The 18,341-nt window shown below is 34.9% G+C and overlaps 1 protein-coding gene across 1 annotated transcript; it reads left to right on the top strand.

Annotated features, from left to right (window-relative positions):
* Nucleotides 1-14,539: 14,539 nt before the first annotated feature.
* On the top strand, nucleotides 14,540-17,819 carry LOC111990449 (dimethylnonatriene synthase). The gene is given in 3 exon segments (XM_024022216.2): nucleotides 14,540-15,342; nucleotides 15,345-15,517; nucleotides 17,023-17,819. Coding segments are annotated over 3 exon segments (1,554 nt in total). The 5' UTR covers nucleotides 14,540-14,582; the 3' UTR covers nucleotides 17,644-17,819.
* The last annotated feature ends 522 nt before the right edge of the window (nucleotides 17,820-18,341 follow it).

Here is an 18,341-nt window from a genome sequence, read left to right on the forward strand (position 1 = left end):
AAATAAGAATGGACGAGGCAGATCAAGAGAAGACATCCTTTGTCACCAGTCAAGGCTTGTTTTGCCACAAGGTAATGCCCTTCGGTTTGAAGAATGTGAGGGCAACTTATCAAAGGTTGGTTAATCATATGTTTTGCCTACAGATTGGACGAAATGTAGAAGTTTATGTAGATGATATGATGGTAAAGAGCTTGGACAAGAAAAAGCATCTAGACGACCTCAAAGAAACCTTTGACCCGCTTAGATTGTACAACATGAAGTTAAATCCGATCAAATGTGCTTTTGGAGTCTTGTCTGGTAAATTTCTCAGGTTCATGGTTTCTCACAGGGGAATGAGGCGAACCCTTATAAAATTCAAGCAGTGCTGAATATGAAGCCACCAAGGAACATCAAGGAAATCCAATCCCTCACTGGACGAGTTGCTGCCCTTAACAAGTTTGTCTCTAAAACTACTAACAAATGTTTACCATTTTTTAAGGTTCTTAAGAAGGCATTTGAATGGACGGATGAGTGTCAGAAGGCCTTCCAAGACCTCAAGACCTACTTCACCATAACTCTTCTACTAAGCTCGTCCGTACCTTGTGAAGAATTATATTTGTATTTAGCGGTGTCCTCGCATGTGGTGAGCTCAGCGCTAATTAGAGAAGAAGAGAAGATATAGAAGCCTGAATTCTATACAAGCTGAGCGCTGAGAGGGGCAGAATGATGATATCCCATGGTAGAAAAACTAGCATTTTCTTTGGTTACAGCTTCTAGGAAATTAAGGCATTATTTTCAGGCTCATGTCATCAATGTCTTGTTAGATCATCCATTAAAGAAGGCAATGAACAAGTTGGAGGCCGCAGTACAACTAATCCAATGGGTCATAGAACTTAGTGAGTTCAATGTCAGGTACTAACCAAGAAGCGCAATAAAAGCACAAGTATTGGCAGATTTTATTGCAGAGTTCACTCTGAGTCAAGGAGAGCTAGACGAGGTGGACAAAGCTCAGAGATGGGTCGTCCATGTGGATGGATTGTCTAAACTACATACAGGTGGGATAGAAGTTGTTTTGCAATCTCTAGAAGAAGATGAGTTGAAGTACAACGTTCGTCTGCAATATCTAGCAACCAATAATGAAGTGGAGTATGAAGCCTTTCTTAAGGGGCTAGAATTGATAAAATCCTTTGGGGGTAGAATCAATACTCGTCCAAGGAGACTCTCAGCTAGTAATGGGTCAAGCAAATGGAATGTATGAAGTTAAGGAAGAGCGGATGAAGAAATATCTTAATAAGGTAAGACGCCTTGTGAAAAGATTTAAGGAAGCTAGTTTCATTCAAATCCCAAGAAAAGAAAACATGGAAGCAGATGCTTTAGCGAAGGAAGCCTTAGTGAAGGAAGCCTCAGCAAGTGAATCAATGGACGAGTTTGATGAAATTCAATATATGCCAAGCATAGATCTTCCAGAGGTACAACAGATAGAAGGTGAAGAAAATTGGATGACTCTTATAGTAGCTTACCTAAAGGATGGAAGGCTTCCAGAGGGAAAGGACAAGGCCAGAAAGCTAAGAATCAGATCAGCCAAGTACATCCTTATGGATGAGGTGCTATACAAAAGAGGCTTTTCTTAGCCTTATCTAAGGTGCTTAGCTCCAGACGAGGCAAACTATGTGCTAAGGGAAGTTCATGAAAGAGCATGTGAAAACCACTCAAGAGTAATGTCACTGGTCCATAAAGTCATCCGTGTAGGTTATTATTGCCTAACTATTCAAGTAGACACAAAAGCTTATGTCAAGGTGTGTGTCCAATGTCAACGCTTTTGTATATCCCTAAGCAGTCATCAGAGTATCTCATCCCGATGATGGCCTAGTGGCCTTTTGCACAATGGAGATTAGATATCTTGGGTCCCTTTCTACTTGGAACCAATCAGATGAAATTTTTAGTAGTAGGGATTGACTACTTCACTAAGTGGGTGGAAGCAGAACCCCTAGCAAAGATCATGCAGCAAGGTGTCAAGAATTTCGTCTGGAAGAACAATGTATGCAAGTTTAAGGTGCCTAGGGTATTGATATCAGACAATGGATGATAATTTGATAACACACTTTTTAAAGACTTTTGCGAACACTTTGGAATTCAGAATCATTATTCCTTACCCGCCCACCTACAAGCAAATGGTCAAGCAAAAGTGGTAAATCGATCCTTGTTGAAAGTCATCAAGACTTGGCTTGAGGGGGAAAAGGGAGTGTGGCAAAAAGAGTTACCAGGAGTTTTATAGGCTTATAGGACGACTGTAAGAACCCCCACAGGGGAAACTCCTTTCAAACTAGCCTATAGAAGTAAAGCAGTGATACTTGCAAAAGTGCATATGGCCCGTCACAGGGTGATGAAGTATCAAGATAAGGATAATGAAGAGCAACTACACCTTGACCTTGATCTAATAGACGAGGTAATGATGGATGCGGAGCAAAGGACAATAAGGTATAAAAATCTTATGGCCAGACAATATGATGCAATGGTGAAACCTAGGCGCTTCAATTTAGGGGATCTCGTCCTAAAAATGGTCTCTTTGGCAACCAGAAACCTTGCTTATGGGAAATTGGGACCTAATTGGGAAGGACCCTACAGGGTTATCAATTACAAAAGACAAGGGTCATATTACTTGGAAACCCTGGATAGGAGAAAGTTGGAGCACGCTTGTAATATTGAGCAACTAAGAAGGTATTATCAGTAAGATATTAGCCTAAACGAGCATTATCCTGGACGAGATCACCTAAGACGTTGTCACTTTGGACGAGCTAAAGTTTGTGTTGCTTTCTGTTACTTGTGTGTTTTTAGCATTATATGTTATGTTTTAACTCCTTAAGGGTGTATTAGTTTTATACTAACTAAGGACGAAGTCATGAACTTGGATCATATTTGTTTGTATTTATAATTCCCTAAACGGCACTAGCTTCTAAGCATATGCCATACTTGTGACGATGTTTATATTGTGAATATGTAGTTTGGATTTCCAATGTATGTGATATATAAATCTAATCTCCATAATTTCACCCACAAGAAGGCTAAGGCCTAAAGACAAATAAAAATCTTTGGATGCAGGGATGTAACGTCTGTAAGCTTTCCTCGAAATAAGGATAAAACAAAGAAAAACAAGCTCAAGGCATATTTGTCCAAACAATGGATGAAGTAAAGCTTGAAGCGTATTTGTTCAGCCCATGGATGAGGAAATACGCACACAAGAATATTCAAAGTCCATGGATAGATAGCTAGCTAAAACATTCCAATCTTTGGACGAGTAAAAAGTTGAAATTGCCTTACATAAAAATGATTCCTATGGACGAAAAATAGAACCAATTGCCAAGTCTTAGGACGAGTAAAGTTGGAAAAACCAATGCCATTCGCAAGACGAGTTATACTTGTAAAACTTAAAGAATGGTAAAGGATGTTAAACATGAGGAAGTTCTTGTCATGGACGAGCCATGCTTGAAAGAAATGTAATGGATGTAAAAAAATGTTCATCCATACAACAACATGTTTAGTAGTAAATAAAAAAGTAATGAAAATAAAATATTCATTCATAACATTAAGAAAAGGGTGGACGACCATCATCTAAAAACCCTTATAAAGTAGAACTCAAGAAAAAATTGTTTGAAAGCTCGTCTTAAGTAATATAGATGAGTAAAATGTACTTAGACGACTTGTGTTTGGCTCTCTTCTCCTTACAACGACTTGGAAGATTCTCCAAGTCAATAGCCTTTGACAAATTTTTTCTTTTGTCCCCAACAGCAGGACGAGGCTGAGACTGAGCTTTAGGCCTGGTTGCCTCGTCCACAACTTCTTTTCCTTTATTTTCCTTCATGGTTGCCTCATCCACAACTTCCTTTCCTTTATTTTCCTTCATGGTCGCCATCCTTAAAAGAAAAATATTGAAGTATCAGCTAAGGAATGTATAACAATCAAATAACTTCTAAAAGAAAACTCACATGTATGAACAGTGAGCTTGTGGGCAATAGCTTCAGCAGAGGGTTCAGGACCAAGACCCCACATGGCAAGACGTTGAAGGGTCACCAAAGAGTGAAAGCTCCTATCAACGTATAGACGAGCTTTGTGGACACGATCACGATGAAACTTACTTAAAGATGGTTGATTAATAGCTGAAACAAAGAAGGGAGAAAAAAAGTTAGACGATTATAAGTAAAAAAAGGAAAAAAAAAAAAAAAAGCACGCAAAGCAAACACTACAAACAAAAACATACCTTCAGGACGAAGGTTGCCTAATTCTCTGGTATATGGGCAAATGAATCCCTACCAACCTTAACAAGGTGCCTAGACCAGAAACTAGAGACGAAGAAAAACTTCGTCTTCTAGTTTCTATTAGATGTACCCAAGGAGTAATCAATCTATAGTCACTACCTGGTTGTAAATTGATAAAAGCCTAAGGACTAATTAATCTCTGATGGTTTGTAATAGAAAAGGAACTCGTCCACAATGAGAGGACGATCTCTTTTAAATACTTTCCTCCACAGAACTTGCATAGAGATGACGAGTCTCCATGCATTAGGGTTAAATTGACAAACTCCTAAACCTAACCTAATAAGTAATTCTCTAGCAAAGGAATTTAGGGGCAACCTAAGCCCCCCAGAAGGTAAGCCTCATTCGTTTGGGATTTGGTACCAACTCCTAAGGGCAGTTAGTCTCCTCTCATTTGTCTTGGAAGGAATACCTACAACATGGCTATATACAGTCTCTACCTCATCTATAGGAGTGGACAGAGGAACACATACCAACTTGAGACCTTGAGGCCACCCTCATCCTAAGGTGTTCTTGGAAGACCTCTAGGGGAACCCTAGGAACACCAGACATGTACTATGGCTACTAGAATCAGTGTAGCTAGTGGAGTTATGATACTCATCTATAGCCTTATCTAATACTACTACTACTACTATGGCTACTAGAATCAGTGTAGCTAGTGGAGTTATGATACTCATCTATAGCCTTATCTACTACTACTACTACTACTACTACTACTATGGCTACTAGAATCAGTGTAGCTAGTGGAGTTATGATACTCGTCTATAGCCTTATCTACACTATTACTCGACGAGGAAAGAACAATCTCAGACATTTTGAAATTCTAAGGAACACCTAAGGAGTATAAAGAGAGTACCTGGCTCTAGACGGAGGAGAACTAAGGACGAGGAAACACTTCTAGATGAGGTGCTTAACGACAAATGTCAAGGAAGAAAATTTTAGAAATATGAAGGGTAGGAGAGGAATTCTACTATTTATAGGCAGTAGGATTTGGCATCTGAAACGATGTGACCAACCAAAGGATGACACGTGGCATACTCCTCGAAAAAGTGAATCGACGCGACCAGTCACCAATGAGGCCATGACATGTGGCATACCTAACTGCTAACATAAGGACACACGTCCAAAATAGCATTAGGCTATATAGTACCTTGGACGACTCCTGGACAAGGGGGCAACTGATGGTGAACTAAGAATTAAGCCAACTCCAAGTTCGTCTGTGGGAGTCGTCCATGTTAAGAAGGCAAGAATGGACCTCCTTTATAGAACTGGTCTTCCATGCACTTGAGGGTTGTCCATTAAGAAAACAGTTGGACGACCCTAGACACTTAGGAAATTTCAAGTGTGTTTCTCTATAAGAGTTAATGAATTGGATCACACGTTCCTATTCCGAGGCATGAGTGAAAATCGAGGTTTGTTGCCACAACTTCTTACTAAATATTTAACTTCCAATAACGGTTATGGAAGATAAGATCAAATAGTCTAACTTCCATAGTGGTTGTGGAAGTTAATCCTGAACCTTTGGACCTCCTTAAAAATAGGGGAAGTTACTAGACAAATAACCGCTTCAAGTGTACACTATATAAACGCTCATTTACATCAAATGAAGGTAAGTTTTTCACGATTCCCAAAAAGTTGGAATTCCAGAATTTAAGAGAGAAACTAACTTAAGCATCGGAGGGTTCTTGGCCAGTGCGCCCTGTCACCTTTGATCATGTGTTTTCCTTTTCAAGCCTTCCAAAAATTTGTTAGATCTTTGAAACTTGGAGTATTCAGCCTACTGATTTTCTTCGCGTCATCAAAATCTAAGGACACAATTAATTTCACAATTGCTAATGTGGTAGTTTATGATGGTGTATAATAGAAGTGATGTCAACAATGGTTCCATGTGAAAATGAGGTATTGCAAATCACCCACCTCAACTAGTTAAGGAAAAAGTTGTTAAATTTTGTGCATGTGTGACTTCATTTTGTTTCTCTGAACAAAAAAAATTCCATAATGAGAAATCTAAAAAATAAAATAAGGGTAAATCCATTGACATACTTTGAGGTTTGGGCTACTAAGAATCAAGACTTTTCAAAACTAACTAATTTAGTCCATAAAAACCAACTCAGTCCCTAAGATAGTTGAGAAAAAATGATTAACTGGTCTAACAGTATTTAAGAACTAAGTTGACTTTAAAAACCAAATTAGTCAATTTTAAAAAGTATTGAATCTAGTTGACATTAATCCATACCTCAAAGTATGATAATGAAATTTACTAATAAATAAAGCACAATAAAAGACAAAGGAACAGAATCCTCGGTATCACCATCAACTAAAGTTCCTAAGCCGATTCATTGTCCGTACGCAACGTGTTCGCTAAAAAGCTAATAAATGATGACATTTTGTGTTTGGGTTCTTTATATCAGAATTTTCTCTCTGGGTTGAATTCATTCTTTTCCAAAATTCTAGGGGTGCTGGTAAGTTTGGATTGAGATGCAATTACCCATTTTTCTTCACAATTTTTTTTTTTTTTTACATTTTTAATTTTAACTTTTTACTTTTTTTAATATATTTTTTTATTTAATGGTTGAGATTAATTTTTTTTTTAATTACTTTCAATCTCAACCATTTATTACTATTGTATCAGATGCAATATCTCACCTGATCTCACTTTATTTCGCTGTTGGACCATATGTAATATTAGTACAGTAGTCATGTATGAAGTATGAACTTAAGGCTGCGTTTGTTTTGGGTGAAATTCATTTCCGGAAATGGTTTTCTATATTTTTGGGTGTTTGGTTGCGCCGGAAAAAGCAATTTTCTGGAAATCATTTTCAGTTGACCTTGAGTCAAAGGTGAAAATGATTTACGGAATCATTTTCACTTCAAATGACTTCCGGAAAACAAAGAGAAAGAGAGAGCACGAAGACAGAGAGAGAGAAAGAGAGAAAGAGAGCACCAGCACCGCGCCGAAGAGCCCAGACACGCCGGAGACGTCGCTGGCGAACCCCGAGCACCGCGCCGATCTCACCTTCGATCGCACTACCGGCGATCTCCCCGGCGATCTCCTTCGATCACGTGATCTAGCATTCGATCTCGCGATCTCGCCTTCGATCTCGTACCGGCGAACCCAGAAGCCGTTGAACCCAGAACCCAGCGCTCTTCGCACCGCACCGCGCCGTCGATCGTCGATCGTCGTCGACCCAGACCCATCTCTTCCTCTTCCTCGATCTCTCAGTTTTTTTTTTTTTTTTTTTTTTTATCAAAGGTGAAAATGATTTACGGAATCATTTTCACTTCAAATGACTTCCGGAAAACAGAGAGAAAGAGAGAGCATGAAGACAAAGAGAGAGAAAGAGAGAAAGAGAGCACCAACACCGCGCCGAGGAGCCCAGACACGCCGGAGATGTCGCCGGCGAACCCCGAGCACCGCGCCGATCTCACCTTCGATCGCACTACCGCCGATCTCCCCGGCGATCTCCTTTGATCACCTCCGCTCGATCTCGCGATCTAGCCTTCGATCTCGCGATCTAGCCTTCGATCTCGCGATCTAGCCTTCGATCTCGCGATCTCGTCTTCGATCTCGCACTGGCGAACCCAGAAGCCGTCGAACCCAGAACCCAGCGCTCTTCGCACCGCGCCACGCCGTCGATCGTCGATCGTCGTCGACCTAGACCCATCGCTTCCTCTTCCTCGATCTCTCATTTTTTTATTTTTTTATTTTTTTTTTATTTTTAAGTTTGATTGTTGTTGTTGTTTTTTTTTTTTTTTATGAACTGATTGTTGTTGTTGTTGTTGTTGCCAGAATTTGCTGCCGGAATTTGTTGTTAAATTGGCTATAGTGTTGAAATTTTTTGTAATAAAATTTGTTTGGATGCTGAGAAAATGTAAAAAAATTGTAGGAAAATAGCATTTTCCTAATAGAACCAAACACATTAAAATATTTTCCACAACAATTTTCATAATACAACCAAACACTTAAAAATATTTTCCTTTTCCGGAAAATAGGTATTTTCCGGAAAATATTTTACGGGAACCAAACGGACCCTAAGGCAAAGTCTGTGCGGAAATTTATGGCTTCCAAGTGATAGTCTGTCACATTGGAAGCCATAAATTTGGTGCTCGTCGGTATAAGAGTTTGGAGTTGGTGCTCGTCGGTACTGTCACATTGTAAGCCATAACTTTGGTGCTCGTCCGTATAATAGTTTGGAGTTGGTGCTCATCGATACCTATAAACTGCATGGAACACGAGGAAAAAGTGAGGAAAATCTTGATTTATAATAATGTTTTAAGAAAAGAAAAAAAGCTCATAGCATATTTTTATAATGTGTAATAATAATTTTAGAAAAATGTTTACAATTTAATTAACGAGTACAATTTAATTTTAGAAACATGCACGTCTAAAATTTAATTAATTTCAGATAAATGAAATAATAATATAATTTTTATTGATTAAAAAGTAGAACGTGTTCTAAACATTTACCTTAAAAATAAAACTATTATAAAGTTGTCAAAATCGGGATTTTACGTAGGATTGTAGGAAGTAGGTAGAATTATGGATCGTAAGATCGGATCATGAATCGTAAGATCCTACTTATTCTCAGATTTGAAGCAAAAAACACATTGATAGTGACTTTGTATATTGAATAATCACGTAAATTATGAATCTTCCATAAAAAAAAAAAATAAAGATTTTGATTATATGATGTAATTTACATGTCCTACTTCACTATTTTTATACTAATGAAACAAATATATTTAAGTTTTTATGCAATGCATTTAAAAAGTTCAATAAATGTTTAATTAGAAACTAACCAAACACCAAAATACTAGCACACTTTTTCCTTCAGTAGTAGCTCTTAAACCCTTATCATCACCTAACATTGATAACCAAATGATACAATAGTGATCACACATTCACACTATACACATGTAACTTTTATTTTTTATTTTTTTTAAAAAAAAATCTATAACGGAAGGCATTAGAATTACTGCTTCATTATTTTCATCAAAATTTGTATTATCATATTCTGGTCGACACATTTTACTAACCACTCATCATCTGAAGACGAGTTCTTCAAACCAATTTCTTCTTTTGCACTTGATGGTTTATGTATTTTGTCTTTTATCTTCAAGTTTTACATAACAAATACCAACTCATTTTTTTTTTTATAACAATTTTCTCCTTTTTGAGTGTACTTAAAATTGTACCAATTTTAATAGAGAATTCTCAACTGGGGGATAATATACCAAAGTCATTTGGTCTTACTATTCCAAATGTACTCCAATTACTTTCACAACCTGAAGAGCTATATGTTAAGCTCAATATTCTTATAGCAAAAATTTTCAATTCAAGAAAGTCATTTTCATATGAGTTTCACCACTTAGTTGATACATTTATGAAGTAAGTCTTGAGATTACAAATTACAACTTATAAAGACGAACTTAAAATAATAATAATAAATAAATAAATAAAAACTGATTTTTACGTTTTGGTAGGATGGGTAGGATCCCATACGATCCTACATGCGATCCTATAATTTTTATGATCCTTATGCGATTCTAAACGTTTTGGTGAGGTAGGATCGTAAAATCGTGCGATCCTATGACCCAAATCACGATTTTGATAACCATGTATATAGCATATTTTTCTTCTAATTAATGTTTTAAAAAACTAACAGTGGTGTATATTTAAAATGGCTTAACTTTTTGATACACAGCACATGTTTTAAACATCTTTAACTTACACTCATTTTTCAATGTGGAATTTATCCATTGTTTTTTCTTTTGAGAACACTAATTAAGTATTTTAACACACATATATGATAAGAGAAGAGAAGGTCTTAAAAAAACTGATAAAGAAAGTATTTAGGCTTAATGATTATGAACAATAACGAAGGGTAAATGCCGTAAATTCAAATTCTATAATATCTATAAAAAAGTAAAGCTTTTTATTTGTTTGTTGATGTTGTTGTCATCTCTATCTCTATTGTTTTCTAATTCTACACTCTCCTACTCTCATAGTTTCTCTCTCTAATGTGTCGAAGAAAACAACCAACCACAACAAAACAATACTAGGTTCATATTTGTAAACAACCATCCACACAAATAACAACACTAGGTTGGGTGTAATAGCTGCCAATTGGCTAGTAATGGGATTTAGGATACTATAGTTACAATATTCAACACAAATTTAATGATGTCATAGTAACAATATGAGAATTTCTATATAAGAAAAACGTGCGATACATCTAGGCCACTAAAAAGGAATGTCAAAATCAAATAATTGTTTTTTCTTTTGAGAACACTAATTAAGTATTTTAACACACATATATGATAAGAGAAGAGAAGGTCTTAAAAAAACTGATAAAGAAAGTATTTAGGCTTAATGATTATGAACAATAACGAAGGGTAAATGCTGTAAATTCAAATTCTATAATATCTATAAAAAAGTAAAGCTTTTTATTTGTTTGTTGATGTTGTTGTCATCTCTATCTCTATTGTTTTCTAATTCTACACTCTCCTACTCTCATAGTTTCTCTCTCTAATGTGTAGAAGAAAACAACCAACCACAACAAAACAATACTAGGTTCATATTTGTAAACAACCATCCACACAAAAAACAACACTAGGTTGGGTGTAATAGCTGCCAATTGGCTAGTAATGGGATTTAGGATACTATAGTTACAATATTCAACACAAATTTAATGATGTCATAGTAACAATATGAGAATTTCTATATAAGAAAAACGTGCGATACATCTAGGCCACTAAAAAGGAATGTCAAAATCAAATATGGTTTTTTTGATTATTTCATGCAAGAGAATAAGTATTTGACTTCCTCTCTCTTTCCTCATAATTCTAGACAGATGATGGACAAACAATTATAGTGAGTAGACGTACCAAAAATTGTTTTTGACTTCTACATCATCTTTCTTTCTTTCTATTTTTTTTTTTTTTTTGGAGGGAAAACTGTTTTTGATTTCGCTGGAGGAACTTGACACTTGTTGACAAAGTTGCTTATGTGTTTGTTTTTTTGCTAAATCCGTATTTCGGGTTTGTTTACCACTTATTTTGCTACTTATTTTGTTGAAAACTGAAAATTAAAAATAACAAAAAAATAATTTTTAGTTACTATTCATAAATGAAAATATTGTTCATTTGCATATTTGTACTATTCATATCTCATGAACAATATAAGTGGTGTTGGTCAAAAATAAATTATAAAATAATAAAAAATAAAAAATAAAAAGGGGGAAAACGTAAAATGCTAAAACGCATGGGCTATCCAAACGCCCACTACATGTAAGGAGCATGTTTTACATTGATAATTTTGACAAAGTTGCCTGTATAATTTGTTTGTTGCATACAAACTTTCATTTTCGACAATGTGATAATTTAATTAGTACGAAAAGTTATCTCCTCCTATCGAAATTAGTGGTGCTTGAAGGAAGATTGGAGAGCCAATGAGATGTGAGCTTCGTGCCTAGACAGAATTATGACATGACAAGAAAGGACCTTAGATATCTCAATGTACCATATAAGAGTTTATGAAACAATGTGAAACACGTGGAAGATTATTAACCTTAGGTTATAAGAGCGAATTTCCGCCACCCAAAGTTGAGTTTATCTTCATTAGAAGAATGTGACAGGTGTTTCGTTTGCTCAGTTTTGTAGCTCATTCATCACTCAAAAATCGTGATCCTCACCGCAATTAAACTTGTTCGGACTTGTTCAACTCAATTTCTCTCACTTATACGTCAAAAAAAAAAAAAAAAAAGTAAGTTTTGAGTAAACGAAATTGAGAATAACATTTTGCTGTTTTCAAATTATAAAAAATTAATTAGGATGACATTTTTGTAATTACCATGAGTTGTGTGTGATCCACTTTTATGTATTGTTCACATCGTGTTAACCCCTTTACTCTCTCCAATGACTTTTGATAGTATTGACCTCAACTCCACGAACTTAATTTATTTTTTCAATCAATAAAAAAATTTGATGGTATGAGAAAATGAGAGCTAGAATGATATAAAAATGTGTTAGTATGTGAATATATGATCTATGTATATTGTATTCAAAATTGAGCAAACAACTCAATGTGAGATACTTACAATTTTGTCTAGTATAATGCTTTATTTAATAAATACATTTATTATATATCTGTTGAGTGAACTTTAATCCTTTAATAAAATTAATACTACTTGAAGAAATATCAATAACCAGTCATTTTCAAATTTAGATAGGCATTAAGATCGAGGTTGAAAATTATTAATATATATGACATGGGAGTTTCTTGATAGTTATATTTTTAAAATAAGATTAAGATCTACTTTGAAAAATGTTATATCTAAATTAAAGCTAAGCATATAGAAAAGAAAAGGTATCTAACATTCTAACTAAGGGCCAAAATAGGATGAAAATTGAAGACAGACTTTGATTTCCTAAAATTGTGTTTGTCAAAATGAAATGAGAAAAGAAAGAGGGGTATGTTTGGACAGTGTACTTTGAATACTTTCTAAATTTGTTTTGGACTGTTATTTTCTAGGGGTTTAGTAATTTTTAAATGATTAAGTTCTTAAATATTGCCTGTGTTTTGAATTTTACTCCTTTCATAGTCGGCAGAAGTTTTTATTTATTTATGGAAGACAGTCGGCAGAAGTTAATTGAACAAAGTTTGAAAACATCATGCATTGGAGACTATATAAGATTTCAAAAATAGACAACAAATGGTCATAAGGCTTTTCAAGCAGGAAACATATTTAAGTTGGAGCTGACTTAGCACAGTGAAGAAATAACATCATTTTGAATAAATAACAGATTTCTACAAAATGTGCATTTGCCCAGCACTGAAATGAATTTTAAGCTGCGTTTAACGTTTTTTTAAATTTGTTTTGGACTGTTATTTTCTAGGGGTTTAGTAATTTTTAAATGATTAAGTTCTTAAATATTGCCTGTGTTTTGAATTTTACTCCTTTCATAGTCGGCAGAAGTTTTTATTTATTTATGGAAGACAGTCGGCAGAAGTTAATTGAACAAAGTTTGAAAACATCATGCATTGGAGACTATATAAGATTTCAAAAATAGACAACAAATGGTCATAAGGCTTTTCAAGCAGGAAACATATTTAAGTTGGAGCTGACTTAGCACAGTGAAGAAATAACATCATTTTGAATAAATAACAGATTTCTACAAAATGTGCATTTGCCCAGCACTGAAATGAATTTTAAGCTGCGTTTAACGTTTTTTTTAGGTCCCATGGCACTGTTTATGGGACCATCAAATTTAGCAAAACGTAAATTTTTAGGTAAATTTGGGTCCCACAACACTATTCACACCTTTAAAAATTATTTTGCTACAATATTTTTAGCAATAAATTTTCAATTTTTAGCAAATAAACGGTATTTAAACAGACCCAAAGTATGCTCTGGTTACTTGATATGATTGTATGACACAGAGCTTGATGTAAATTAGAAAAAACCTTCACCATTTTGGTTCAGTGCAATTAATCTACTTTGATATCTTATATGAACTTAATTACAAACTTACACCATCTAACATGAAGCCTCGTACTCATAAGTTTGTTCAAGAATATATGTTTGAGGCTTTGAGCTTAGCTCAATTAATAGTTGAGCCCAAACCTATGTTTTAACTTGTCTACCATTTTTAGTTTTTTACATGAATGGGACGTGAATTACCAAGTTTGTCTTTACGTAATTTAGTTACTTGAATGAGAAACAAGATAAATATTATAAACGTTTTTTTTTTTTTTTTGAGAAAGTAAATATTATAAACTTAAATGTGTTTTATAAGTGAAATTTCTTGTAATCTTTTATATAGCCCAGATCAACCAATATAGGTCTAATGTTTACTAAGTTACCTACAATATCATTTATGACAACTCATGAAAAACACACTTATAATATACAGAATGCCACCTTCTAATACAAAAAACAAAATCTTTAACAATAAAATTAACACTCTCAATAATTCAAATGAAATGAAGAGGATCTATAGCTTGTGTTGAATCTCACATCAAGTTTATACTACATTGATCTAGGCAATACAAGCAAATACAATAAGTTCCAAATTCAACTTGACTAATTCTTTGTGTATAATATAGATTTATTTAGTGATTTTCTTGGGTTGTCACAAATAAATTAATATCAAATAGTTTTTTTTTGGTTGTCATTTTGGCATATAGCGAAACTGTGGTTGACCCTTTGCTTGGGTTGGATTGTCATACTGGTACTATAAATACACTACCCACTCTCACACAACTTGCCATCCCAACTTCTTAAGACCACCATGGAGTTTTGTTATCATATCCTAACAATTTTAGGGCTTTTTACTTTGACAGTAATCTTTATTGCCTTAAACAACAAATCAAATACCAAGAGGGGTTACACCAAATGCATTGAAATCCCTGAACCCTCTGGGGCATTACCAATCATTGGCCACCTTCATCTTCTAGGAGGCCAAGAGCCAATGGCCAAAATTCTTGGAGCCATTGCCGACAAATATGGCCCATTCTTCTCACTCAAAATGGGTATCCATCGAATGTTGGTGGTGAGTAGTTGTGAGATGGTAAAGGAATTCCTAGCTACCCATGACAAAACTTTTGCTACAAGGGCCAGCATAGCAGTTGGAAAACACTTGTTTTACAACAATGCTATATTTGCACTTGCTCCTTATGGTCAATATTGGCGTGATGTGAGAAAGATGGCCACTCTTGAGCTTCTCTCGAGCCATAGGCTTGAAAAGCTCAAGCATGTTCGATTCTCAGAAGTGGAGTCTTTGATCAAAAACTTGCACTTGCTTTGTACAAACAACAAGGTGGTGACTCTTAGTGAGTTGTTCGACCACATGACCTTCAATATCAGCCTTCGGATAATTGTTGGTAAGCGATTTTCTACCACCACATATGGTGAAGAAAAGAGTGAGGCATGCCGTTTCCGAAGTGCCATAAAAGAGGCTCTTTATCTTAGTGGCGTGTTTGTGTTGTCTGATGCTTTTCCACATCTTGAATGGATGGACCATAGAGGTCATGTGAGTTCCATGAGAGGACTGCTAAGGAACTTGACTCGGTGCTTGAGATTTGGCTTGCTGAACATCTTCAGAAACGACTGGAGCAGAAGAGTGATGGTGAAAGCGATTTCATGGACGTGATGCTATCAAGCTTTCCAGAGGATGTTGAGATTTCGGGGCATACCCGCGACGTTATTGTCAAGGCAACAGCACTGGTACGTTGTAATTATAAACTTTTCAAAAATGTAATAGTAAGTAATGGGAAAGGTTTTTGTCCATATAATGCAATAATTGTTGCATAATTGAGTTATTTGGCAGTAAAAAAAGACAAGCAATATGACATTGCTCAATTTTGAACCTAGAAGAGAGAATTATAAAAATTTAATCCTGTTAAGTATCATCTCAAATTTTAGAGTGAGCTCAGAGTGATTCATTTATGGCAAAATCATTATATTTATTTGATGAGCATGAGGGATTGTTTTGCGAGGAGGACTTTTTGAAAGTCGCTCATTGAAAATACCATACTCCACCAAGAAATAGTTTTATTTTGTGAGCCACCGGGCCACCATTCAATATAATATATATATATATATATATAATTTTTTTGGTTTTTTTGAGGAAACATTCAATGGTTTAGGGTCTGTTTAGATTGAGGGGAAGGAAGGAAAGTAAATTAAAGTTGGTTAAAATAGACTAATTTTGAGCAAATTTTACCCTACTTCCTCTCTCTTCTCATTAATCTAAACGGACTGTGTATTAGCTTCTTCTTGGGTGAGCCTACATATTCTTTAATTAAATGTTGGGTTTGTTTCTATATGGGCTGAACATATTTTTTTTTTAAATTAACTTTTTAATAAGTAAAAAATTGGTTAAAATCTATTACCTTTTTTCATAAAAGAGAAAGAGTCTAATCGATAAATTCCTGGAATCAAAGTTGGTTTTAATGGTCAAATCCTTGGTTTAACCAGTTTTGAGTCTTTTGACCTCCTTTATATTTCTTCGTGGACTAAATTAGTCTAGATCCAAATCTTGGTTGAACTAGTTAGATTAATAGGTGACGTACTTATTAGCTAAGTTTGCTAAATCTATTTCTAATGATATAATTTAGATAGAAGATCCTCCTCCTCCTGCCTCAGAGGCTTTTTTCTTTTGATGTAAATTAATGCTTCTCTTTTGTGAATGATAGTGGTTTTTCTCTTATTAAAAAAAAAAAAAAAAGGTCTGGTCTTGCTTTTAAAACATGGGCTATTACATTACATCATTATTTTTTCTTCTCTTCTTCTAAGTAGTTTACTGCAAGAAGATTTAAAAAAAAAATGGAAATGAAAATCTAGAAAAAAAGAAATAATAACACATAAATAAATAAATAAAATATTAAAAGCATAATGATTTCAAAAAAAACAATTAAAAGTTTAATCAATATTTCCAGTATAAAACTAATTTACAATTTGCATTTTGCAAAATCACAAGGATAACAGCCATTAATTTAACTAAATAACATAAGCTTATAATTTATGAAAACAAGTTTTTAGTATAGGTGGGAATTCTACACAAAAGACTTTGCTGAAGGATTTTATAGGTTGCAATTAGGATTTAATTCCATATGTCCGTTACTATTTTTAGGTATCCCATTTTTAAGCCAAAAAAAAAAAATCTAATAATTCAAGATTTTGGGATCACTGATAACTTATTGTTGTGTATACGTGTGTTTTTTTGGTAGATTCTCCTCCTTACAGGAGCAGGAAGCACATCTACTACATTAACATGGGCAATCTCCTTGCTTTTAAACCACCCAAGTGTGCTAAAGGCTGCCCAAGAAGAGCTAGACATGCACGTAGGGAAAGATAAATGGGTGGAAGAATCTGATATCAAGAACTTAAAATACCTCCATGCCATTGTTAAGGAAACCTTACGTTTGTATCCACCGGGTCCCCTCACAGGAATACGTGAGGCCATGGAAGATTGTACTGTTGGTGGCTATTTTGTTCCAAAGGGCACTCGTTTGCTCGTTAACATATGGAAGTTGCAACGAGACCCTCGTGTGTGGTCCAACCCATCTGAATTCCAACCAGAGAGATTCATGACAACTCATGCAGACATTGATGTTGGGGGTCAAAATTTTGAGTATATTCCATTCAGTTCTGGAAGAAGGTCATGCCCCGCAATCACATATGGCATGCAAGTAGTTCACTTGGCACTAGCTCGTGTGCTTCAAGGATTTGATATGACAACCATGGCAAGTGAGAAGGTGGACATGCTTGAAGGACCAGGAATTGCCTTACCTAAGGTCAACCCACTTGACGTTGTACTCAAGCCTCGCCTTACCATGGAGAGTTATTAATGGGTGTGAAGCTAATACTTCAATCTCAAGATTATTGCGCAAATTGTACTCGTTTTAGGAAGAATTATTATGTACAGATAGAATAAAGTGATGTGGTATTCTATCCTTTTACATAAATAATTCAGACTTATCTTAGTGGTATTGTTTAATAACAATTGGCTTATTATTGTGGTTTAGTATCTACTCTTTTTTTTAAAATATCAAATTAGTGAAATTAGTAATAGTTTCAACATGCTTAAATCACATAATTTGGGTTTTGAATATCGATTGAAGATATATATTTTTGAAACATGATTGCATGCGACATTTCTCATCAAATGTTTCAACTCATAATAAGGGATTTAAATAAATTCTTTGACTTATTAAATACTCATATCACATATCCTTAAAGCTGAGAGAACATGTATAGAGCTTAAAGCTAAAGGAGTTCAAACTTAGGTGCTCATAATATCTAAGCCCAATGATTAGAGCTTATTATTATCAATTCCACCTTATTAGCATAAACTTATTGAGATTAGTAATAGTTTCAATATGCTTAAATCACATAATTTGGATTTTGAAATCTATTGAAGATATATATTTTTGAAACATGATTGCATGCAACGTTTCTCACCAAACGTTTCAACTCATAATAAGGGATTTAAATAAATGCTTTGACTTATTAAATACTCATATCACATATCCTTAAAGCTGAAAGA

The sequence above is a fragment of the Quercus suber genome, unplaced genomic scaffold, assembly GCF_002906115.3.
Source record: "Quercus suber isolate HL8 unplaced genomic scaffold, Cork oak 2.0 scaffold_161, whole genome shotgun sequence".
In the NCBI taxonomy this organism is placed as follows: Eukaryota; Viridiplantae; Streptophyta; class Magnoliopsida; order Fagales; family Fagaceae; genus Quercus; species Quercus suber.